Source organism: Passer domesticus, chromosome 19 (genome assembly GCF_036417665.1).
Source record: "Passer domesticus isolate bPasDom1 chromosome 19, bPasDom1.hap1, whole genome shotgun sequence".
Classification (NCBI taxonomy): domain Eukaryota; kingdom Metazoa; phylum Chordata; class Aves; order Passeriformes; family Passeridae; genus Passer; species Passer domesticus.
Window position 1 is genome coordinate 6,950,912 of NC_087492.1, and position 24,146 is coordinate 6,975,057.

The 24,146-nt window shown below is 42.6% G+C and overlaps 2 protein-coding genes and 1 long non-coding RNA gene across 13 annotated transcripts in view; 2 read left to right on the plus strand and 1 right to left on the minus strand.

Moving 5' to 3' along the window:
- The first annotated feature begins 29 nt into the window (after positions 1–29).
- IFT22 (intraflagellar transport 22) lies at positions 30–3,390 on the plus strand. 2 transcript variants are annotated; one of them, XM_064394486.1, is made up of 5 exons: positions 30–110; positions 342–421; positions 497–586; positions 1,220–1,422; positions 2,365–3,390. In XM_064394486.1, exons 1-5 carry the CDS (start codon positions 72–74, stop codon positions 2,511–2,513), a joined length of 561 nt encoding a protein of 186 aa, XP_064250556.1. In that variant the 5' UTR covers positions 30–71; the 3' UTR covers positions 2,514–3,390. The 2 variants fall into 2 exon arrangements, with proteins under 2 accessions (XP_064250556.1, XP_064250557.1); XM_064394487.1 differs by having other exon boundaries at positions 43–86.
- LOC135283561 (uncharacterized) lies at positions 2,491–20,931 on the minus strand. Of its 10 annotated transcripts, XR_010349283.1 has the most exons (7): positions 20,842–20,931; positions 16,218–16,302; positions 12,182–14,031; positions 11,061–11,229; positions 6,746–10,943; positions 5,593–5,704; positions 2,491–5,312 (listed from the first exon to the last, which is right to left on the minus strand). It is a non-coding gene; the product is annotated as an uncharacterized LOC135283561 (long non-coding RNA). The 10 variants fall into 10 exon arrangements; XR_010349281.1 differs by having other exon boundaries at positions 2,491–10,943; positions 12,182–12,294; positions 13,865–14,031; XR_010349278.1 differs by having other exon boundaries at positions 2,491–10,943; positions 12,182–13,587; positions 13,865–14,031.
- The window catches only part of RABEP1 (rabaptin, RAB GTPase binding effector protein 1), a 47,113-nt gene continuing 43,113 nt past the window's right edge, over positions 20,147–24,146 (plus strand). Inside the window, exon 1 of the mRNA XM_064394478.1 lies at positions 20,147–20,320. Within this exon, the coding sequence (XP_064250548.1) occupies positions 20,287–20,320 (34 nt within the window). The 5' untranslated portion in view covers positions 20,147–20,286. The remainder of the gene's footprint in view (positions 20,321–24,146) is intronic.

Consider the following 24,146-nt stretch of genomic DNA (forward strand, 5'->3'; position numbering starts at 1 on the left):
AATGGGCGCGCGCTCCCGGCGCTCGGCGCGTTGCCGGGCAGCGGCCGCGGGGCGGCGCCGTGCCGCCCGCCATGCTGAGGGCCAAGGTGCTGCTGGTGGGGCCCCGGGAGGTGAGCGCGGGCCGGGAGTCCCGGCAGCGCCCGAACGGCACCGCCGAGCCCCGCGGGGCCACTGCGGTGGAGGGAGGGAGGGAGGGAGGGAAGGAGGAAGCGGGACCAGGCCTGCACGCACCGGGGCTGAGCGGGAAGGATGGCGCGGGGGGCTTGGTGCGCACCGACGTTGTGGCTTTGGCACATTAAATTCCTGCGCGTGTCCTGTCTTTCACCCCCGCGCTGTGGCAGTCTGGGAAGTCTGTGCTGGCAAACTTCGTGTCCGAGAGCACGGAGGGGATCTGCAGCTACAGCCCCACGCAGGGGGTGAGGTGAGCGAGAGCCCCGAGAGCCCCGCGCTGTGCGGTGGGTGCCATCGCATCCCAGCGCATCCATCATCCCCGCAGGATCCTGGAGTATGAGAAGCCAAACCTCAGCGGGAACAACAAGGGAGCTGCGTGTCGATTCGAGCTCTGGGACTGCAGTGGTGATCAGAAGTAAGCCAGCGTTGTTGCTTTCTCCAGGTTACGGAACTCCTGATAGTTCTGTTTACAAGATACTCAAGGCACAATCCAATGATCTGTTTGATATGAGGAGTATTCCTGACTCTTCACCCCAATATATTCTTATAGTTTCTGCTGTAAAGCATCCAACACTAGGTACTCCTTGCCATGATCACAGCTGAACTCTGTTTTGGATAAGGACTGACTCAAACAGTAAAGTACACAACTCCTGGAAGGAGGTTACAGATACAGGAGGCAGACGCCCACTCTGTAATTGCCTTCATCTCCATTAAATTATGGGAGTGGACTTCAAACAATGTATGCATATGATTGAGGCCTTAATTTCTAAAAGATGGAATTGAGAATGTTCCATTCTTAGAGCAATGCTTAATTAAGTTTATATGAGCATTTTACCAAATTCTACATTGTCATCAAATCAGAAAATCATGGGATCAACTATCATAATAGATAAGTCAAAATACTTGGAGTATGATATATAACTTGCAAGGTTACTGATGTTAAAAAGGCACTTAATATGTTCTTGAGAAGGGGAAAAAACATGAGTAAATTTGAGTGCATGTTTCTTCTCTACAGCTGTCAGTCTTTCAATTTTCTGTGTTTTTCAAGGTTTGAAACATGCTGGCCAGCCCTGATGAAGGACTCTCATGGTGTAATAATAATCTTCAACCCTGAGCTGCCCAGCCACCTGAAAGAAATTGAGATGTGGTACTCGTGCTTCGTGCAGCAGCAGCCTCTGCTTGACAGTCAGTGTCTCCTGGTGGCACATCACAAGCCTGGCAGTGCAGGGGACACAGAAAACCTGTCCTTGGGTAAGGAGATGGAAAACTCCATTTGTAGTTCAGTTTTTGATTGATCTTTGTGTCTTTAAAATTGTTAATACCTCGTGGCTTGCATTTTTCATCTAAATCTGTTGATTAAAGAACACTAAAGTGCTTGGCAAAAACAGAAATAATAGATTTCAAAGGTGAGCAATATTCCTGTTGGGAAGGGAAGGGGAAGGGGAAGGGGAAGGGGAAGGGGAAGGGGAAGGGGAAGGGGAAGGGGAAGGGGAAGGGGAAGGTTTCAGTGGCTTCTTCAAGTGTGTATGCAGCTGAGCCAGAAATCAGAACTCTTGCTATATTCCTCATGAGCCATAGTTTGGTTCTTACATTGGATTTTTTTTTGGTAACAGACACTTTTGAGGGCATTTAAGTCTGTATTTTGCCAGCCCAAGGAACAGGAGCTCTTTGAAATAAAAGGCTAATGAGCTGCATCTTAAAATTAGCAATAGGTACCTTAGATACTGCAAAATTATTTGTGGCTATTGTAAAAACACACACTCCCTTCTGGGCAACCTGTTCCAGTGTTTAAACAAGCACATATATGTTATAGACATTAATATATTAATATATATTTAATACAACAATATCATTCCATAATTTTGAAGTAACCTAAGAGTATCACATCACTTCAATAATAAAATTGCAGTTCAGTGCTCAGTTTAATTCTTAACTGAATGTGAGACCAAAACCAGACTTTATGCTTCAATAATAATAATAAACTTTGAAGTTAATTTGATTGTGAATTTAATCTGGCAAAAAGCTGTATTTGTTTGCAACACTGACAAACTCTGCTGCATTTCTCCTGGCCCTGCTCTGTGTTATCTGGGTTGTCAAATATTGTGTTACTGAATTCCAGCTGAGTTGTCTCATGATTGTGACTATTTCTTTTATAAGAGGGATATACCTAATTATTGTTATTTATTTTCAAAGCTTATCCACTGAACAAGCTAAAGTTGATCCATTCCAACTTAGAGGAAGATCCTGAAGATGTTCGGATGGAATTTATCAAGTACTTCAAAAGCATTATCACCATAATAAATGAGAGCAGAGAGAGGGAAGAAATGTCAATTATCTCATAATATTAAAGAAGATACTGAACAAGGAAGAAAAAATACAATTTTCCCTTTGTAAGCTATACTATCCTGTGAACAGACCCTCCCAAGGAGAATTTGCCAGGCTACAAAGACTTCAGCCTGTGAACAAGGAGTGACATCAAGTGAACTGTGGTGTCAAGGAGATGGCTGCACATCCAGGAATTTGTGTAACTTTGTAGCTGCACCTTGGCATCAGAGGCACAGGAAGGTGTTACTATGTGAGTGTGGCTCAAAATACAAAGGTATGGGCCATGTCTTGAGAATTCCTCTGTGCAGGGCTGCTGGGAGAAGAAAGCCTGACAGAACATAAGACACTGGAGTTCTGCTGGAGCATGTGGGCAAAGTGCTCATGTTAGCTGGTGAAGGCTTGTCTTTGGAAGTCAGTACAAACTGATTGGAATAGAGATCTGAGAAGTCATGGTGTAGAATCCACCATGTGGATTTTTTATGTTCCAAGCTGTCCTTGTCTTTCCCTTGAGGAGAGCACATGGCACAGCCATTGCCTTGGCAGGACAGAGCAGGTTGCAGTCTTTCTCAAGACTTAAATTTTTCTTCTATTCCAACAAAATGAACATGTTGTGAGGACAATGTTTAGGTCTCTCTGGGAGGAAGGAATTGAAATCTTGGTTTAATGCAATATTCTGACTTAGGTCAGGAGCTCCAATAAGTTCTGAATTCTCCAGAGGAGGAAAAAGCTGTTTCAAAACTTTACTGTTCCCTGTTGCATTGAAATAAGTGGTTTCATAGATAATTTACTTTCTGATTTGTTTGGTTTGCACTCATTCCTCTTTGTGTGTTTTGCTGCAGAAGACATTTTTTTGTATCGTGAATTACTAAGCAATAAAAACATTTTAAAAATGCATCCTCTTTGTTCTCAAAGGGGAAGTTAATTATGGGTTTGTGAAACTCTTATCAACTTGTTTCATTTTTAGTAAGGAAAATAGTGATAAAGTTGTAATACATTTCAGCCTACAACAAGAGACATTTTCAAAAACTGGGACCCAAGTGGCCAAAGGAATGACACCACATTGACACTGTCTTACAGTAAACATCCTTTAGAGAAAGTATGTTATAAACCAGGAAGCACTTCTTGTATTTTAGTGCAAGACAACAGGAGTAAGAGATTCTTGGGTTTTTTGGTGATCAAGCTTAATTAATCTAGTATTTTTCCTATTTTCATAGTTCTTCTCTGAGCAGTGAGTAGCCTGTCCTTGTGCAAGGGACATGTGAGGTGAAAGATTAAAAGATCTCTGAACAGTTCTTGTTCTGCCATTAAAGCTAAAAGCTACAGTTGGTTCTGGAGGCAAAGAGGGTGGTACTGAAGGAAAACACCAGTGAGAGAAAGGACACCAGGAAATAAACAAGTGAAATAAGCCAAAAAAGATGAAAAGAATAGGTTGGAGGTGGATAGTGGGAGGTTGGCATTTCAACATCTGTCTTATTTAGGTGGCTTTTGAACAATCAGGCTTTCTGTGCTTGCAATCAGTGTCATAGGGTGGTCTGTTGGAAGCAGTTATTAAAAATACACAGTCTAACTAGAGAACAGTTTTTTACATGCTGCCTTAGATTACTTTTTCCTTGTTTCCAGCTGTGTGGTGCTGGAGCCAATTTTTAAAATATACTGCCTTAATAAATTCAGGTTTTTTTCCAACAGCAACATTGTGATATTCACTGGTAAATGACTGGTGTGAAACCTACCAGATATTTTACTTGGAATGTAAAACTGTTTGGGTGATTCCAGGGTTGAAAAGTCAATGAACTCCTGTTCACCACCTTGCTTTATATAAAATGTCAATCATGATCTTAAACTCAAAAGAAGTTGTAAATTACAGGTATCTATAGACTGCAACACACTGTTCATCAGAGAAGAAAAAGTGTTAGAACCAAAGACAGATGTCTAGACTCAACTTTGTATCATCCAAAAAGGTCATAATACATAATAAATATGGAACATCATTCATAAAATCTGGCCCAGAAATGAAGTTCTGTCACTGCTGAAGAGCAGTAAAGGCATAGACTCATGCAAAATTAATCCTTAGTACTGGAGAAGATAACAGAGAAAGTGTTTATTCAGAAGTATCTTTCATTAATGATTTACAAAGGCCAGCTAGGAGAGAGGTGAGGGAATGCCAAGGAACACCCGTGGGTCTCTGCCTCTGCCTTTCTGGGCTCTCAGAGCCTGCAGAGCCCCAGGAGGTGCCACATCCTGGTGGTACTCAGACTGTGGGGACAGCTGTGTCTCCGTGCCTCAAGCCAGGTGGTTTATGAGGGGCTCTTCTGTGCTCTGTCCTATTTCTGCTTGGAAGGCCAAGGAAATGCCAGGCAAGTGTAAAGGAAACTGGGAGCATGTGGCAATCAGCCACAAATCAGCAGGCAAGTTGTGTGCTTGGGAGTAGGGACAGTCTAGGAGCAGAGGAGAACAGCAGCTTTGCAGCAAGAGCACTCTGATTTTATTCTTCCATGCTGAGGACCTCACCACCATGCTGGGAAGTTTGTAAAGACTTTTTGGAATGGCTGTTCCAAGAGAAAGGCAGACAACCAGTGAAGTCTCAATTCCTCCAAAATGCAGCCTTCTCCACATGTCCTCAGTCTCTTAGAGTGAACAGGTCATGTCCCCTTCTCATCCTGTCAGCAGCCAAGAACTCCAAACCCTGGCCTTGTATCAGCTGTGCACAAATTGGGAGTCTCCAAGTTCCCTATCCCTTTCTGTGGATCCCTGTCCATACTGGAATTCAGTGGGTATATTTTCCAGTTGTTTTTCTGTCATGGTTTTGGGAGCTGAGGCTGGAATCAGGAGCATAGAACATTTTAAATATTAATTAATCCAAATAAATTTAGTCTCTAGAGTGCAGAATCCAAAGTTTCCAGGATATGCCAACCATGCAGTGAGAAAACAACCTGTCACTTCAACAGAAGTTATTCAGGTGCAACATTATTTTGGCACTGAGTAATGATAATTCTGACAGCTTACTTAATTTTGTTTATGATGTACAGAAATGGTTTTCAAAGTTTTATTGCTGTATAGCTACAAAACCCTTTATAGCTGTATGTGAGTTCTACTCACCTCCCACAAAAGCAGTTAGGACACCATTGCTCTGGACAGCTGATCTGTCTGGACAAAGAGTCAGCATGGAAATTTGATAGGGACCAGTCAGAATCAGAGGAGCTCTGCAGGGCTAAAATGCAGGATTTCAAGACTTTAGGGTTATACCCATAAAGTTAAAGACTGTGGCTACTTTGCAGGCAGGTCATTGAAGGTACTTAAGCTCTTTAGTTGTAAGAGTTTGCTCAGGTTACCTCTTACAAGCTGTTTTCTACACACACAGAACATTGTGAAGCCAGTAACTCCTGGTGAGGATGAAGACAGTTACAGGCAGTGCTATCCAGATGTGTGACTTGTTTACAACTAAACTTTGAGAGTAGCAGCACAGCTGAATGAAATACATTTGGACCTTACAAAAAAAAATGCAGCTTTCTTTTCAAGTCATATATTTTGAAGGCCAGGCCTTTGGTCTCAGTTGCTCTCAGCAGTATTGTTCTAATGGACACAATAGACATAAGAAATCCCACGTTCCTATTTCTATTATTGTGCTGCCAAGTAACTAAAGGGAGTCATGTAGGCCTCCTCATTGAAGAGTGCCCATCCATGCTGGGGTTTTGCATGCTCAGTTTAAAATATCTAGGGTGCTGACATGCAGATGCTTTAAGAAACAACTTCTAGAAGGTATCCAGGACCTCTAAAAAACACATCTTAAACAACTCAACTTCTCAACAGGAGTACCTTGCTATGGAGGTCACTTGCATTTCCTCTTAATCATTTCTCCAGAATTATCTACTGGTGGAATACTTGATGCAGCAAAGATCTGCCAAATACCAATGTACCTTGTTGAGAAGTTGCCTTCCGCAAGACTCTGGAAACACTGCAGCAGTAATTCCCCCAGCTTCAGTCAGTGCTGTGTGTGCACACAGACACCAGGGCACCCAGGAGTACCATGTGCTGCTCCCCGAGCAGTGCAGGGGTTAACTCCCCTGTACAAAGCAAGCCTTTTGTCACTTCAGGTGTGCATTTTTGCATTGATGCATACAGATTATTTACTTAGGACAAGTTTGGCGAGTGAGCTTTGCATAACTAGACACCTTGGAAAGGAACCTGCTTAGAATTTGCTGAGAATTTATCCTGTGAAAATTCTTCACAAACTACAGTAGGAACCTCTCACCTCGTGCTGGAATCACCACTATGATGGAACTGGCTTGTTCTGATTTGGCCACTCAAAATGGCCAAATACACTGAATCAGGAAAAGGCCACTGAATGGCTAAAGAGGAAAGAAACCATTGTATAAGAAGTGTTGTTTTTTCACTCTAGCAACATAGCAAGGGGATATCCTTGATGTCTGCAAATAAATCACAACGGAAGAAATTCACTGCAATTACTTGGACATAAGGTAGCAGGAGCAATCAGAAGAGCAGAAATGTTGTTGAAAAAGGGTTGGACCATTGTAACTAAGGTACACAAACCTAACTATAAACAGAGGAAATCTAACGCATTGTGTGTAAAAATCTAAACTAAAAGACAGCTTTGGCACAATACTAAATATGAACAAACTAGCCAACCAATAACTCTAGTCTGGAAGTTAAAGAAGGTTTCTAACAGAGTGGGAAAAACCTGGTTCCATAACAGTATTTAATTAGCAGTTTGTGATAGATTGTCACTGGACTTGATCCTTCTAGTCCGCCTCTTATGAAAACAAGAGGCTGGGGTTTTTTTATTATTCATGCAGGTATTTTTCTGCAGAGGCAGCAGTGAACCAGAACATCATCTCCAAACTTCCTTGAACTTTGAGGAACTTGGATTCTGATTTGTGCTCCCCAGCTGGAGATCAGCTGAAGACATAGGTTGTACTCACATGCAGAGGAAATGAAGCAGTTTTATCAACTCATACCAGAAGAAAGATAACACAAATTTTCTCACATGAGTCTCACTTTAGAAAGTACTGCCTGAAGATGGGCACTGGGTTTTGCTTGCATAACTGTCAGACAGAAACAAAAAAATGCCATGTTCTGCTGAGTTCTATTGTCTCTCCCTCCTTTTGTAAGGAAATTAAAGCCTATTTCTCTCCTAGTTCCATGAAATCTATCTGAATCCTGGTAACAAGTCTCTGAGAAATTGCTCAGAGGGAATAACAGACAAGGGTACACCCTCCACTGCTATGTTACTGCTCCATGAGTTCCAGACAAAAGCATTTCTTGTGGTTTGGCAGCAAGCATCTACTCCTAAAACCCTGGGATTGCATTGTTCTTTACATGTCAAAAGTTGATTTAGTACCCACAGGCACAGCTTGCAGGGTCCCTCTTTTTAGGAGGGATCTTCAGGTTTTGTAGACTGCTGAGGTCACCTCTCACAGCCAGTGGCACCATTTGGGACAGTCACACCCAAGTGGACTGTAAAGAACAGACCCTCAGCTCTGCCCTGCAATGAATATTCCAGGATTTTTATCCTGACCTAGGTTAAATGGTAATACTCCAGAAACTGAGCAACTGACTGCCAGGCCCATAATAACAACTCTGAATCATTAAATAAAGATACATCTTCAGGATAAATTATTGTTAAGGCTCCAAAATAGTTCTGCTGTGTTTGGAATTCTAATAATGGTAGGCAAGCTTGACTGGAACCTCTAATGATACAAAGATCTTGCAGTCTTGCTTATCTGTAGCTAAGTTAATGAGCCTGGGACTCAAACACAGCTATTATGAGGCCCTTCTGCTCAGAATGGTGTATCTTTACTTTTAAAGCAGATCATTAAAAGTAATATCTAATGAAAACTCCATCTGTTTTCCATTGAGCGTACACTTGGCTTTTTTCTGTTTTATTCTCTAAGGCTCCATGAAGCTTTGCAGCAGCACACGGGGCTGACACTGTCACATGCTAACAGGACAAGCCAGTCCTTGATGCAGTTCCTTTGCACAGGGAAGTTAAATACTGGGTATATCTGGATCTATTAACATAATGGTAACCTTTTGGACCTTTAATATTTTGATATCCAGGAACTGGAGAGAGATGCACAAATATGAAGTGGTGTAATAAATTTTAAGTCACACAGACCTACACAGAACCAAATCTACAGACCATAAATGTTATTTTACATTAAAGCATTAGCAATAAAAGCTGAGACTTGCCACTCTGTTCTCTCTCTTTTACCCAGCTAAATGGGAATTTCTGAGCCCTGTTAAGACAAAGGGTGTAAGATACAAGGTTGTGCAGTTGTGATCCCTGCAGACACTCTTACAGTTTCTATCATGTGAAACTACAGAAGCCAAACACATGCACATGCAGTTTCCATTATTAAATAATTCATTTGCCAGTCCCAGAAAACCTGGTAGTATCAGATACACAAACACTTTATGCTAAGTGCTGTTAAAGCCTAGTTTCCAACAGACTTAAGAATTTACCCAAGTGAAGATTTTCTATCCTCTTCTAAGGGTTTTCCTCCCTTATTCCCTATACAGACATGGCTACCTGCAGTAATTAATTTTTTAGGAATTTCACAGAACAAGAGAAACATATCTAAACTGACAATGGAAATTAAAATGTTTTTTTCCCATCAAAAGAAGGAAATTCTGGAACAAACACCAAATAAAGTGGGAAACTGGGAGAATAGGAGAGACAACAAGGAGGAAAGAGCATATTTTTGAATAGCACCAAGCTGTTTATGAAAAAGATTGGAAACTTGGCTCACTACAGGAGCAGAAGACTGGACTCAGCAATCCAAAAGATAATTTTAATTCTACATTTCCTTCACCAGAACTGGTGATAGAATAGATAATTTTTCCTTTAGAATTAGTTTTCTCTGCACTTGTCTGTGCAAACATGTAAGTTGAAATGCATGTCACTTCTTTCCCATGCTCCAGCAAGGACAATAAAAAGAGAATGTGACCTCTTGTGTGGCCTGTAACAAGCATAAATTAATGATGAGTTAATATGCATTCAATGTGGAAAAAAGTCCCATATTTCATACAGCTTTACAAATAAAGCATATCTTCTATGGTTGATCACAAATAAACCAGCAGATAATCAAGCAGGTAATGTGGAAATACAAAGTAAAAAAAGATTATTCTTATCTTTTGCTTTTGTAAGAAAATGAGACTCATGTTTATGTTTGTTTATATGAATTGGCCCCAAACAGTGTTGGAACTGGTTCATAATTCCCACTCAGATTTTTAGAACTTAAGATATTTAATTTCTGCAAGTCTGTGAAAACTGACAGCCAAGTCAAGACAGATTATTCATTTCTCATTGAAGAAATAGGCTAAAATGAATTAAATTCCCATTACACATCAGAGAATCCATGCCTAAACACAATCCAAGATATAAATCCATAGGAAAAAAATATTTCACTGTTTGCAGAACTACTTGTATTGAATGAGATCACAGAGATATAACATCACTATGACAGAATCTAATCACCACTCAACAAACATTTTGGAAACAAGTCAGCAACCACATCTGCTGCACCAGAACCACAGCCTCATGTGACAGGAAGCTTATTAGAGACCCTGTCTCTCATTATTTTGTTTTTGCTTATAACTTCTCAGCGTGAATATTCAACATTGCAAAACCAAGCAGCTTCCTTTACAGACCATCCAGAAAGGAGAAAAAAAAATTGTGTCAAACATTCCAGATCCTGAAGAAATTGATGCCTGTGGAGCTATGGATTTCTACCAGCAAAACATCTGGCACAAAACAACATTAAACATGAATTACTTGCTTCTCTTTCGCCTTACATTGGTGTGAGGCAATAATAACTCCTCTGAAGTTTTCTTGATGTATCAAGCCTGAAAACAAGACAAAAGAGAAAAAATCCAGCCCTTTAAACATAGCAAGACATCTTAAAGGAATGTAACTCAAAGTACCTTATTTTCTTAGTAGCAGAGAATGTTACATTGTGAGACATTTTTCTTGGTTACTATACATGAAACAGTTGCCTTACATACTCTCAATTGTGCAATTTAGGAATTCCCATTTGGTGCTCTTTCATAGCTTTGGTCATAGATCCAGGAGTCAGAGCCTCTAAGCAGGTGAATTTGGTAAAATTTACAGGGGAAAACACCACTCATAGGAAAATCTGTCCAGGAGTGAAGCCAAATGTCCAAAGTCTCAGCCAGGGTAACAGTAGCTCTGTGTACTCAGCCTTCCTTGGCTGAAACATTTCCTAAAGTGAAAGTATTAATCTCAAACACTTCTAAATTGGGTGGTTCATATGCACCAGCCTGTGACTCACCTCTGCAGTCACAGCTGGGATGTGAGAGCCTGCCCCTCCTCGCTGTGCCCAGCAGTGGGATGATTTTGGGAAGACCAGGCCTGTGGAATGTTGTGTGGCAGCAATATGGGCACCTCCATCTGTCGAGTGGCATCCGTCCTATGACACACCACAGCTCCTGTTCTCACATTCCTCAGCTCTGCAGGAGTTTTCCTTGCACATAAGGCTGGGCTGGCAGTGGCATTTGGAAGTGCTGAGCTGTGGGGTAGCACTCACCTTCCCTGGCAGGCAGGTGTTGCATGGATAAATCCCCACGAGGGCTCTGTGGTGGGCAGGCACATTTTACACAGACCAAAGCTCTCAAACAGGGTCTCACTCTGCAGACACATCAGACAATCTCTTCCCAAAACCTCTGGATAACCTCTCTTTCTTCTTTCTCCATCACCTTGTGGACAGATAAAAAACCTTTCAGGGAGATCTTAAGTCGGTGTTGCCATTTCAACCCCACAGATGTCAAAGTGATTTTTATACTCTTTCTGCTCAGCTAATTGCCAAGGCCCAACAAAGGCACTTTAATGGGTTGCACCAGGCAATAAACCATCATCTATTGGCTCTAGCAACAAGGAAGGAAGAGAGGGAATGCAAAGCTGGAACAAAGCACAGACCCAGAGCAGGTCCAAATACTTACAGAAACTGATTTATTCAAATATTTGATACCAGATGTTCTATTCAGACTACTTTAACAGACCTCCACAGAACATTAAATGCTTCTTGTGTTTTCAGTATCCAGCCCACTCCATCTGGGCACTTCTGCCACAGGGCACAAACAAAACACTGCTTAATATTAAGCAAAGAAGTGAGTTTTGCTCTCTTTGCTCTTTGCAAGTTCAATATAAAAAGAGTAAGAGCAAACATATGCTAAGCTGTTCCTGGGAACACTGAACACAGCAGAGGAGCTGTCTTGGATTGCAGCATTTCCAAATTATGCCCAAAGTCTTGTTTTGGGGAGGGTATATTAGTAATATGTTACCACAAATATTGTGCTAAACTGGAGCACTCTTCATCTCTAATTAATAAATATCTGGTTCATAATATACCAAATTAATATTTCCTTGCTTACTTAGAGTTTCCACAGATTATTGCATAGCTCTTAGTCCACAGAAAAGTTGCATCCTTTTCTTTTGGACCTCTATTTGGGTATCACTTCTTTATAGATAACATTATTTTTTGTCTGTGCCCATTTTTAGCCCCATGGACTCTTTGTTCTCCTATTAGTTCCTTCTCTCTAGCCCACTAACAGCCTGTAGCCACATGTAGTAAAAATTACTACTTAGTGCACACATCTGTGCAAAACTTTCTCCAAATTATTTTCATTCTTGAAATCCAGGACTACCTACATTTGTCAAACAGTACCAGGCTGTTGAGACTGTGCAGTGGCAGCTGAGGTCACTTCTCCTTTATTTTCTCAGCTGCCAGTGCACCCTCCTAGTCTCTTTCTGCTGTTTCAGCTCTGCAAAGAGGAAGAATAACAGAATAAGTATCTGGCCCAGTTCTCTCTCCTCTCCATCATGGATTTAATTCACCTACTTTTCTTAACTGGCCCCATCTATTGCCACCTCCACTTCCTCCTTCCTTGTATCTCTTGCTCCCTCAGTCAGTAACTCCAACTCAGAATACAGCTCTTCTCTAAAAGATGTGACCTTCTCGGTTGTCTCCTGCCCTTCTGAGAGGCTGACAGCCCTGCCAGCCTTCCCCTATAAGTCCCTTTTCTAACTGTGGTCTCTTTCCATGAACTCCTGGTGCATCCCAGCAGGTGCAGCTGGACCATGGGATGTGCAGAGCTGCCTCTGTCCCAGCACCACCGAGTTCTTGTGTGTTTACTCAGCTCAAGCACTGGATGGTGCTCTTGGCACTTCCATGCTGCAAACGCGCTTTCCAAGCTCCCACTTCTCCTGAGAGCTGTAAAAATTCCCCGGGGTCACATACAGTTGCACGTCTAAGCCTCTAAATCCCAAGAAGAGCATGTTTTGACTACATAGAATGCAGTGGAAGAAGCTCTGCTAGGTAAGGACAAATGCCAAATGAAATGTCACTGCTTAACACACACAAATCCACCGAGCAGTGGCTTTCACATTGGGCCTCAAATATTTTATTTGCTAATTGGTTTCCTTATCAGTATTCCCCATAGCAACAAGGAGATGTAAGTGGCATCAAGTGGGCTGAGTGACATTATGTCTGCATGTAAATGTGACTGGGATTGTGCATGGAGGGGATGATCTGAGGGAGGTTAACAACATAATGTGAAACCTCCTGTGGTCCCAGAGGAGAAAGGAGCTTCTTAAGGCTGCCTGTGTGAGGCAGGGAAGCTATCTCAGCAGCAAACCTTTTGGAGAGAATCAGACAGATTCTACAGAAAATGAGTTTGTTTGATCTTTTTGCCTACTAAGAAATATTGATTTTACACCAGATGTTTGTCTTCAGTTATTTTTCATAGGAAGGTCAGAAGATTTTTGGTATTCTTAAAGGTGTTATGAATAAGCAAAGGAAATATACTTTATAGAAAAAAAAAGCTAAAGGGAGACAGGAGATAAATGTTCAGGTTTTTTTTCCTTTCTTTTGCTGATTTTTGTGCATCCCCAGGCAAATCAGGCTGTCTCTTTGAAGTTGCTCAGCCTTGTTTATTGGTGATAATTCCTTCTCTTCCAGCTCTTCTAAAAGGCTCTTTCTTCAACAGAAGGTGCCATAGAAGTACAAAATATTTTGTGTGTCTACATCTAAGGAACATAGGTCTGGAAAAGGCACTCTAGCAAAATAAAGAAGCAAGTAGAGAGATCGCTGTAGCATTTAGGAGAAAACAGGGGAAAAGGGAATAAAAGGACTCATAAGGATGGGGTGGCATTGATGAGAAACATCTGAACCAGCTGGATGTACCCACTGACCTAAGATGTGGGATTTAAACCTGTATTGATAAGTATTTGGATTGGACCACCACTGGCTATACAGCTCCAGAAAAGGCTCAGGAATCATTGAAGAATCTCACCTGGAGGAAGGCCTTGAACTACACTTTCCAACAATCCTACCTGGATTAAGCATTTCAGAGGGTGGGCTCATTTCTCTGAAGGACTGGCACAGATTTGGTGATCCCCTGAAAGCCTGTGGCAACTCTTCATCTGCCCAGTCCACTCTTCACACAAACACTGCTCAGTCTTCTTGGCCATCCTCCTTCTAAATATCTCCAAAGACAGTTCTGAAAGGGACAAACTGAGGGTTAACAGCACTTGGATGAATAAAACACTCCAAACTGAGCATTGCTGTTGAAGCCTTAACATGGAAATCTTTTGGCTACACCATTTAATACGACACACACGGGACAATGAATTTTACAGTACTTGCAACACTCCCTCCTTCTCTTGGCAAGTGGGCATTGCAAACCATTAGAATTTATGGGATAACTGAGCTGCTTGTGCCTCAGAGGAAGAAAACAGGATAAATGGCCCAGTGCTGCAGCTCTGCCATGGCTCACCCCATCGAGGTTAATGAACCGGCTGCCTCAAGATTCAGAAGTTGAGTGCAGGAGATGCTACTGCTCACACGGGCTGCTGCTTAGAGAACTGCCACTACAGGCAATACTTGGGTGTAAAACAGCCTCAAGAAGCAGAAACCCTATTGTTATTCTGGGTTTTTAAGAGGAAAGTGTAATCTCATGCACAGAGTGAAAAACAAGAGTTCTCTCTGGGGTCCCCTTGCTGTCCCCACGTGCAGGACTACATTGGGTTTGCTCAATAAGGTCTGAGAAATGTGTGGTGACTTGTTGGAACCCTGGTTACTGAGAATTTGAGACTTTCTGTGCTGACAGGCATTGATCCCAAGAGAACACTGCATTTTGACCTGAGGCCATGGAAACTGAATGATAGAACTGGGATTATAGGTGTGTAGTTTGGATGGAAGTGTGTAATATCACACAGCAGGAAACTTAAAGTTTAAGATTTTAAAATGTAGTAATATATAAAACAAGATAGATATTTCAAAACAGAAGTCCTTCTTCTTCACCTTCTTCTTCATAAGTTTAAATAGTATTATATAATTAGATTTAAAAGTCCACATTACAAACCACAGGTAATTAGTTATTAAGCAAGAAATAAAAATAATTTAAATATCACTTCTTAATGAAACAATTTATCCTTGAAAACTTTGTAAAAAAAGAAATAAGGATCCATTTTTAGTTTATTAAAATAAAATACTATGAAACTTACAGTTTATAAAACTATATTATAAATAAAAACTAATAAACATCTAAATCCAAACAAAAATACCATCTCACACATTTAATCCTAACTTTAACAAAAAAAAAAATTAATGGGTCTTGCTGGTGCCTCTCTCCTCTCTTGTGCCATCCTGCTGCAATAACAGAGCTGCCAGGAGGGAGCCTTTGTCCAAGCCTGCCTTCAGCAGAGATTCAAGTAGAGATGCTGGTATTGCAGTAGTTGCAGTGTGTGCAGGTAACTTTGTCATGCAGCTTTAGTGAGTCTGGATGGGGTATGGCATATTTTTAGATCTTCCCAGGAAAGAGAGTGTAAGCACAAAGCAGAGTTGTGCCTCCCTGCAATGGCAATTCTGGTGTACTGCTGAGCAAGGTTACCCAAAAGACTGTGTTCATAATATGCTCTTTGTTACTCACACAGACTGAATTTCTGATTTCTTGGTTATTTTGCAGTAAGAAAAATTGTTTAGTTTCATGGTATATCACAACATTCAATGAGCTTGTCCCTTGGGAACACCAAGAGCTTTCAGATCTTAATATAGACATCTTTCAAATGAGATCATTAACGTGTAAATATCTGGATTTAGAGCCAATGCAAGCACTTGGATTTTTTGCCTGCCAAATTTTCATTTTTGGCTCCATTTTCTTCCCATATATTCAAAGAACAGCACCACATGGAATCCTTTAAACAATAGATGGGATAACATAATTTTTCAATTGCTCTTGAAAAGGTTTTTAACCACATAAACTATTCCAGGGTTCGCTAAGAAGTTACTATTGCAAATAATGTAATTGTTCCAGACTAAATTCCTTGCATTCCAGAAGAACTTTTGAAGCAAAGAGCATGACTGATTTGGGATTTTTAACCAGCCTCTTTATGGTAATACTTAGATGAATGTAAGTTTTCTGCAAAAGCTTTACTTTAAAAAGAAAGGACCAAAGCCCAGAAGCACTCCTAGCTGCAGAACCAATACTTAATGCTGATGACCCATCAATCTCAACAGAAGGAAAATAAACATTTAAAAATCAGGAAACTGCACATTTTATTTTAAACAATTAAAAAAAGTGAGAAAAACAGTAGACAAAATCTGGTGAACCTAGAAATATATAAAGTGCAAGCTATAAATTCTGGTTTTCCTCTTTTTTGTAAGCAGAACAAGGCTGTTACTTGCCTTTGGAATGAAGCCAAGGCTCACTGTCCTGTATCACTGAGTCTCTCCCTAAAGATGTGTGTGACTTCTGCTTCCTGATCTTCACCTGGAATTTAAAACACAGTTTTTTTTCTGGTAACATGTTTACTCATATCACCTGAAACATTCTTGTTGCATTCCTCCCAAGGTGATGTCATTGCATGGTTTGGCCTGGAGACTGTTACCCAACTCTCCACATGTAACTCCTCCAAGTAGAGTAGGTGGGGGAGATGAAATCTCCTTCTTGCTGAGGCAGAGGCCCCCAGTTCTGCAATTCCCATCCCCTGTGGGTGCACTGGAGGTTAGCCTTAACAACACACAAAGCCACTTCCCAAATCCACCTCGTTACTGAGCTTTCTTGGATTAATTGAATCAAGCAGAGGGTGGTTTAGGAGATTAACTACTCTGGGAGCAGGACCTGTGATTCACTGCAAACCCCCACCACACAGGGCACAATGGAATCCAGCTTCTTTGTGGCCAGTAAAGCAGCAGACACGGGGAGCAGCACTCCAGAGGGCCTTTTGGATCTCCATTCTGATTCTGTGCTACAGGCCAGCTTCCCACACACCAGCCTGTTTCCACTGGATTCACACCAGATGCAGACTTGGCCTTGCAAGTCCAGAAATTCAGTTTATCTTTTTAAAGACTCTGGGTCTTGCAGAATTGGCTTAGCTGTTGTATGAAACAATAGTATCTTGTATCACTCAAAACAAAAGGAATTATCTCTGTATTTATTAGCCAAACTTCCTGTGACTTACAAAGCTTTTGGGATCATACTCTTCCCCAGTGTGATCACAGCCCTGCCCCTTTAACCATCCACAATGAGGGATTTGCTGGAGTTGCAGGGACTCCCCCAAAGCCGTGCACTTTGTACAAGTACAATGTATGTAACTGGGTCTTGTCCTGACATGGAGCTGGGACACAGCTAGGGTAACTCAACCAGCCTCAGGATCTGGGACTAGTGTCACAGATAAGGACAGCGATAATTACATTCTTCAAAGCCTTGTGAAAATAGATGCCTCAGTTGAGGTTAAAGTGCCCCAAGTAAAGGAACAAAAAATAAAGGCAAAGACACAGAAAGAGTAAAATCTTTCTCCATGATCAAAAAAATAAGCAGGGAAAGTTACATTTGGAATTTGAGTACCCATAAGCACAGAAGTCAATTAACCATAAGACCTATTAGGAAAACAGAGTTAATAAGCTTGTTCTCCACTTCTTTGTTTTATTTTCCTCAAGGAAAATGAAAATACGTCTTTTCTCCTGATATGTTATGTTAGATATGTTATGTGAATTACTTCACTGCTCTCTTTGCAACCAAACAACCTCAGCCCCCCTCAGTTTCTTCCTGGTCTCCAGCAGCCACTGTGTGTTCACATTCACTGCTTGCCCCTGGATGTTACTGCTCAAACAAAACCTGCAAACTCATTTTTTTCAATGAGCCTGCAGGATTACATTTCAGGCAGAGTGCAAGGTGACAGCTACTCCACCTGTACTGACACAGCACACACTCTCCAGGAAGATGCACCTCCAATTCACATGTGTCTGCTGCATGTGGTGCTGATGCTGAAAATGTCCATGTTAGGCTTTTAGGCCAAATAAATTTGATAAAAAATTATGGGATTTTAGGAGCATTATTTCTGGAGGAGCTTATTCCAGAAATAGTCTCTGCTCATCTGCGTCACTGACTCCTTAACACTGCACTTGTCTAACATTCACACCACCAGGACTGCAATTCAGGACTTCTGGTCTCTGCTGGTTCTCTGCTGCAAGACCTTTTCCTCTGACTGAAAACTGCTGCTAAACCTCCTTTAGTTCTTTTAAGACTTAGCTGAGACATGCTGGGAAATCCTTTGAGATCAAGGCTGTAAGAACTACAAGTGAGTAGAATTAAATGGGACATTTTGGGAGGCACAGAGGAAGTTACTCAATTGTTTCAGGTTAGAAGACATTCTATTAGATACTACATAAACCTTCACCTCTGTCAAGTCCAATTACTGTCCAGAAAGGTAAGATTAAGTAAGAACCACACCTATAAAGCTAGTATAGCTCTAAATTGAAGAACAAGAAAGGAAAATAAAAGTACAAACCCCTTGAGAGTTCTTATATTTTTCAAACTACATATAAAACCCATTCAGAGTGTAAGCTCAGGAGTTCAGATAGAGACTTGGAAATGTTGCAGTTCCAATAGTCAATATCCTGTCATCCAGTCTATGGAAGTGATGAAAGTAAAATTATGTTCATCCCTTAATAAGCACTTGTAGGTACAGCAGATATCCAGCTTGTTATTATCTGACTTGTTTTTTGCAGCAGGAGTGGTGCTGCACTGAGTTTGATCCTTGACTGACCAGAATGTGTCAGAGTTTTGCCTCAACATGAACAAGATTAAATTAGCTGCTAACGTGGGTGCTCTGAGGTACCCATATGAACACACACCAGGGTGGAGTTTCAAGAGCTCAGTTCCTACACTCAGGATTAGATTTCCAGGGAGGTTCATGCACTGAATACTTGTAACATCCAGCTACTTATAAAAAAGCCTAAGAAGGAGCTAAGACATTTGTAAATGTACCTCAAGTGATAGATATTTCTTCCTTTGATCACCTGCCACTAAGTCAGCAATTCTGTGAGCAGATGACACTTCTGGGTTCTCCACATTTCCATGAAGAAAGCCCTGGATGTCTCAATGTGGGAATACCAAAAAGTTAAGTCTTTTGTTTAAGCCTGCTTTACACAATAGCAAAGACTGAGAAAATTTACTTCAACTGATCAAAAAGGGCAAAATGGAATAATTTTCAAAGACAGTGGCAATAAGTGAGATTCAGCTTAAAAGTGACTCATTTTAGGGTATGCAAGCCATAAGAAAAGTGAGTTGTAACAGACCCTGCCCTTGAAAGGAACTGGTGTTGTAATTTCTACTCCAACTCTGCCTTCTGTGCTTTTACATGTGCTCAAATGACATAGATCTATTTTATTGCTACAACCTGGAGTTCAGACATGTTCTCCCAGTTGGGTGGAAGGACTAAAACCCAAAGGACTAAACCTCCATCAGCACAGCCCAACTGTGCGGGCTGGGGAAGGAACCTCTTGGCAGGACAGGCTCCTTCCACTGCCCAGCCAGGTCATTATTGGTGTGACAACAAGTGTGACAACTAAAAATAGGCCAGGGACTAATACACTGATTCCCATGCCAAGTGTGTAATTTATTAATAAAACTTCCTGATTGTTGGCAGACAAATAATGACTTTTGAGGGTCATTTGGCCACGGGGATTTATGAATCTTGGGTGCTTCCATCCCCTTCAGGGTGCGTCATCACCTCAGCGATGTGGCACTCAGTGCCATGGCTGGGGTGACAAGGTGGGGATCGGTCTCAGGTTGGACTCCATGACCTCGGAGGTCTTTTCCAACCTCAGCGATTCTGTGATTAAAGGGCAGAATTTGTTAGTGTTGTTTCCTCAGTAATAAACATTAGTTATGCCTCCGGGCTGTAGGCCCTGCGATTTCTCCCTTGCCCGGGGCTGAGGGGCCAGGCCGGGCAGGGACCCGGGAGAAGCCATCACCTCCCTCACCGCGTCACCAGTCCCTGTTCCGAGCTCTTGTCCCCGGTCCCCAGTATCTGTCTCTGTCCCTGTACCCCGGTATTTGGCCCCTGTTCCCCATTCTGGTGCCTGTTCCTTCTTCCTGTGCCCTGCCTCTGGTTCCCGGTCTTCATCCCAGTCCCTGGCCCTGGTTCCGGTTCCTGCTCTCTACCCCAGTCCCTGTCTCCGTTCCCAGTACTGCTCTCCGTTCCCAGTCTCATGCCCAGTTCCAATCCCCGCTCCCGGTCCCTCCCCGCTCGGCGGCCGCAGCCGGTCCCGTGTCTCCCCGTGGGCGCCTGCGCGGGGCTCCTCCTCCTGCCGCTTCTCCTCCTCCTGCCGTCCTCCCCTCCCGCCGCCGCCGGCCGCTGTCAGGATGAGGCGGAGGAGGCGGCGGCCCGGCCCGGCCGCTCCCGTCTCCGTGCCCGTGGCGTAGCGGTCCCCGCCCGGAGGAGGCCGCGGCGGTGCCGCCCGCCGAGCCATGGCCCAGCCGGGCCCCAGCGCCCAGACCGAAGGTACGGCGGGGGCGGCGGCGCGGCCTGCGCAGCCCCGGGCTCGCCTGGCAGCCGCGCCGGCCGCGGGGCGAGGGCGGCGGCCTGGGCGCGATCGGCCGGGCAGGGTCCCGTGGCCCTCACGGAGCGGGGAGCACGGCTGGGTAGGCCAGGGGAGGGGGCGGGAGGCAGCGCAAGTGGATTTTTAGGCTGTAAATGTGGAGCAAGGGCGGCTCCCGGCGCGCCCGGAGCGGGGATAACGCTGTGAGGACGCGCTGTGCTGGGGAAGGGGAGCCCAGCCTCGATGGGACGAGGCCTCCCCGCCCTGGCAGGGGAGGAGGGGAAGGGTGGAAGGGTGGCGGTGTGTCCAGGTGGATGTTGATGCTCCGGGTGGGACGCCGTCATTGAGTTGGCCACGGCGGGGGATGTTTGGCTGTGCTCGAAAAGGCACCTCGGAAAGGTGCAGGTCGGGATGTGCGCTGTGAACAGTGCGTTCCTTTGCTGGAAAAGACAAAGAGAATAACAGGTCTTCTCTCAAGGTGTACCTGTGCAGAAGGAAGCTAAGCTTTCCCTGAAGGTTCCTGCTGTGGAAAGGTTATTTCTTTCTGGTTTAAGCGGAATTGTGAACGTTTTTTACCTTGGAAGAGGTTACAGAGCTGCGTGCATATAAAAAAGTTGTAGGTAATGCTTAGCTTGGGAGGTGAGGTTGAAGGGACAGTGTTTACTGTATGGGATGTGTGGGAAGGGGTGAGAAAGCCAGGAATTTAAGTTGAGGCTGGTCATAATGTATGTATAGGAGAACTGGAGGGATGTGCAGAATCCTGCAGGATTGGTGCTTACCCAGCCATTGGACTAGGCCAGGGCTCTCCTCTCTCAGAGAACATTTGAGTTTCCTTGGGGAAGCACTCTGTTAGAAAAGGGCAATGATGTATTCTTAATTATGCATATCTAGGGAATTGCGTGGGCCTTTTTTTTTTTTCCTTTTTGTGGAGTTACACCAGAAAGTGCTTATCCTTAGGGATTTCAGCCTGCCTTTTGAGAATTTCAGTGATGAAGGTTCTTAGATTGTGGGGTTTTCCCTACATTAAGATCAGTCATTGCTGGCTTGTCCTTTGAGAGCACTGAAGAGAAGGTGAGTTTCTCCTGTACTTTGTGGTGAATAACCATTGTTTATTGTTCTTCTAAGGGCTGCAGAACAACTTCCAGCAAATTTTCTTCTTGGCTCTCACAGACTGCAAGTGTGCAGGGGAGCTGTGCAGTGTACAAATGTTTGCTGCCTCTTGACCAGGAAAGGTAGCTGTAGGTTTGTAGTGTATTAGAAGATCCACGTTGGATGTGTTTGTGTTGTTGCTTTTTAAAAGGAAGGCAAAAAGGTGCAAATAAATTGAGTGGTTTGATAGGTCGGAGAACCCTGTCTCACAGGAGGTATGGATTGCTGTCCCTTTCCTGCTCCCTGGCTGGGGGGAGATGGGAATGCTGTAGAGAAGGGGATTGGCTGGAAAGTTGGATGGGTTCTGAAAAAAAAAGTGGTTGCTGTGTCCTACACTAAAGAATTGGAGCCCCTGAAATGGCTCCTCTCCCCATCCTCCTTTGAGAAGCGTAGGACCAGTTTGGGGTTTTTATCCACTTTGTTGATTTTGTTTGTAAGTAGCTTACCAAAAGTGTGCCTTGAAACTGTTCTATTTTAACGTGGAAAAAATTCAATAAATAAATTCTTTCATATCTTTAGTTGTGTACTGAATTTATTCCTTAAAGGAGTAACATAACCTCCAATTTAAGATTACATGTGACAAAATAGAACTGGATTACTGTGTTCCCCTAAGGAAAAGTAATGGCTTTTTATAATTACTTGTATTGATTATAAATAACTTATGCATTCTTTACTCACACAAGACACATCAGCTATGATTTGTTTTGTGGAAAGCAAGTATAAAACTACTACTTTTTCTGGTGTGGTAGAAATAACATATGGAACAACATGAAAGGAATTAATGTAGAAATTGTCTTCTGTTCTAAAGCGTGCACTGAAATGAAAATAGGCCCAAGAATAGGGGAAGGAATAGTGCAGAGAAATAGGAAAAGAATGGGCGTTGTGTCCTACCCTGGTTTGTACTTTGGATTAGTGGAGACATTAATAACCCTCTAATCCAGCGTGTGAAGTAACAGAGTTTCTGTATGATAAGAATCGCAGGGAGGCCGAGGGCAGCCCTTGGCTGCTGCTGGAGCTTTGTGCTCTCTGCTGGGAGCTCATGATCTTGACCTGTGCTGCAGGTAGGTGTGTGCTGCCTGCTGATCCTCCTTGAGGGGCTTTTTTTGGAGAGATTTTAATTTATGTGTGTTGTCTAGATTGCTTTACCACAGCTGTAATGTCTTATTTTTCAAAATATTTTTACTTCGAATGTAACGTTCAAAATTCAAACCTCTCAGGCTCCCTGGGTTTAGTTTGGATCTGGGTGCTTGCCATCTTTGAATGTAGGGTTGCCAAACAAAATGTGTTGGCATAGCTTTTCCCTCTCAGAATGCTCAGGATTTAATTCTCCTTCTCATTTCTGGAAGACACTTCCATGAAGGAACTGCAGTAACATAAAACATTATTTCTTCAATACTAAAGTTAATTAGAATGATAGGCCAATTATTAAACTCTTCTTACTGCTCTAAACTTAAACCATTAGTGCAGTCAGACTGATAATTAGCATATCCATTGATATTGTGCAGTGATAAACTGTTAATGGCACAGTCTGTCAAATATTTTAATAAGAATTTGCTGGCAGAAGGAATTGATCCAGTATTGGAGTAACTTAGGCCAGTAAAAAGTGTCAGTCTGTCAGTGGTGGGAGGCAGTGCCAGCTCTCAGTGGAGAGAGCTGCTCAGCTGTAGATGGAAGATTGGAGGATGTTGCCATATTGATTTTGGTGCCACCAGCAGTGCCGTGATCTGCATTGTGTCCCTGTGTCAATAATCCAGGATCCCAACAAGAGCTGGGACTTGCTGTCACTGTCACACACCCCAGGGCCAAATGTTGCTGGTGGAGAGGTCAGGGGTGTCACAGAAAATTAACTAACAAAACCTCAGGTGCTTTTATATTTCCAGTTATTTTCCTTGTAAGTATATCACTTTCAAACAAAATTGAAGGATCTAAAAATGCTGTTACTCATCTCCAAGCTAGGTGTGGTTCGTAGGGGACTGGCCATGAGTGCTGATGTTCAGCTCTGCCTTGTTGATGCAACTGTCAAATGTCAGACTCTTATCTCTTGGGGATTAACTTCAGAATTGTTGGTACTTTCCAAGAGGCAAAAAAATTTCTTCCCTCACTTTCTTTTTGCTCAGTCCTTGCTTTATTATTATTCAATAATTACTGACATTACTGTATTTTAGTATATTATTATTAATATACTAAAAATGCATTTTAATTAAAACACAAACATTCACACTTATTTTTTTTAGGTTGTGTATTTTTGTGTCATTTCAGTGAACCAATATGGAATTTGGTTTCAAAAACAAAACAGACACCTTGAATGTACATGTTTCTAAGGAAATTTTGAACTGCTCAGCAGGTCACTTTGCTCTGAAGTGGGAATATCCATGTTTGGGGTGTCTGTTTTCCTGTTGAAGTCAAATTGCAAATCTCCTAATTTTGCAAAGTACCCTGACCATGTTCTTTATCATTACCTGTTGATCTGCCAGAAAGCACAGTGAATATGCTTTGACCTGTGGACTGACTTGCATTTTGGACACTGCAAGATGCAATAAAAATGGGCAAAGAATTTACATCTTGGCCACTTCACCATTGTCATGGAGAAGATGGACTTAGTAATGTGTTTTCTTCCCTTCCTGGCCTGGTGCCTCTGGA

Bases quoted from the DNA above. Each gene is read 5' to 3' on its own strand.
- IFT22 (XM_064394486.1), top strand. From the start codon at position 72: ATGCTGAGGGCCAAGGTGCTGCTGGTGGGGCCCCGGGAG. The intron at 422-496 runs GTGAGCGAGAGC...TCATCCCCGCAG, and splicing joins AGCCCCACGCAGGGGGTGAG to GATCCTGGAGTATGAGAAGC. The intron at 587-1,219 runs GTAAGCCAGCGT...GTGTTTTTCAAG, and splicing joins GACTGCAGTGGTGATCAGAA to GTTTGAAACATGCTGGCCAG.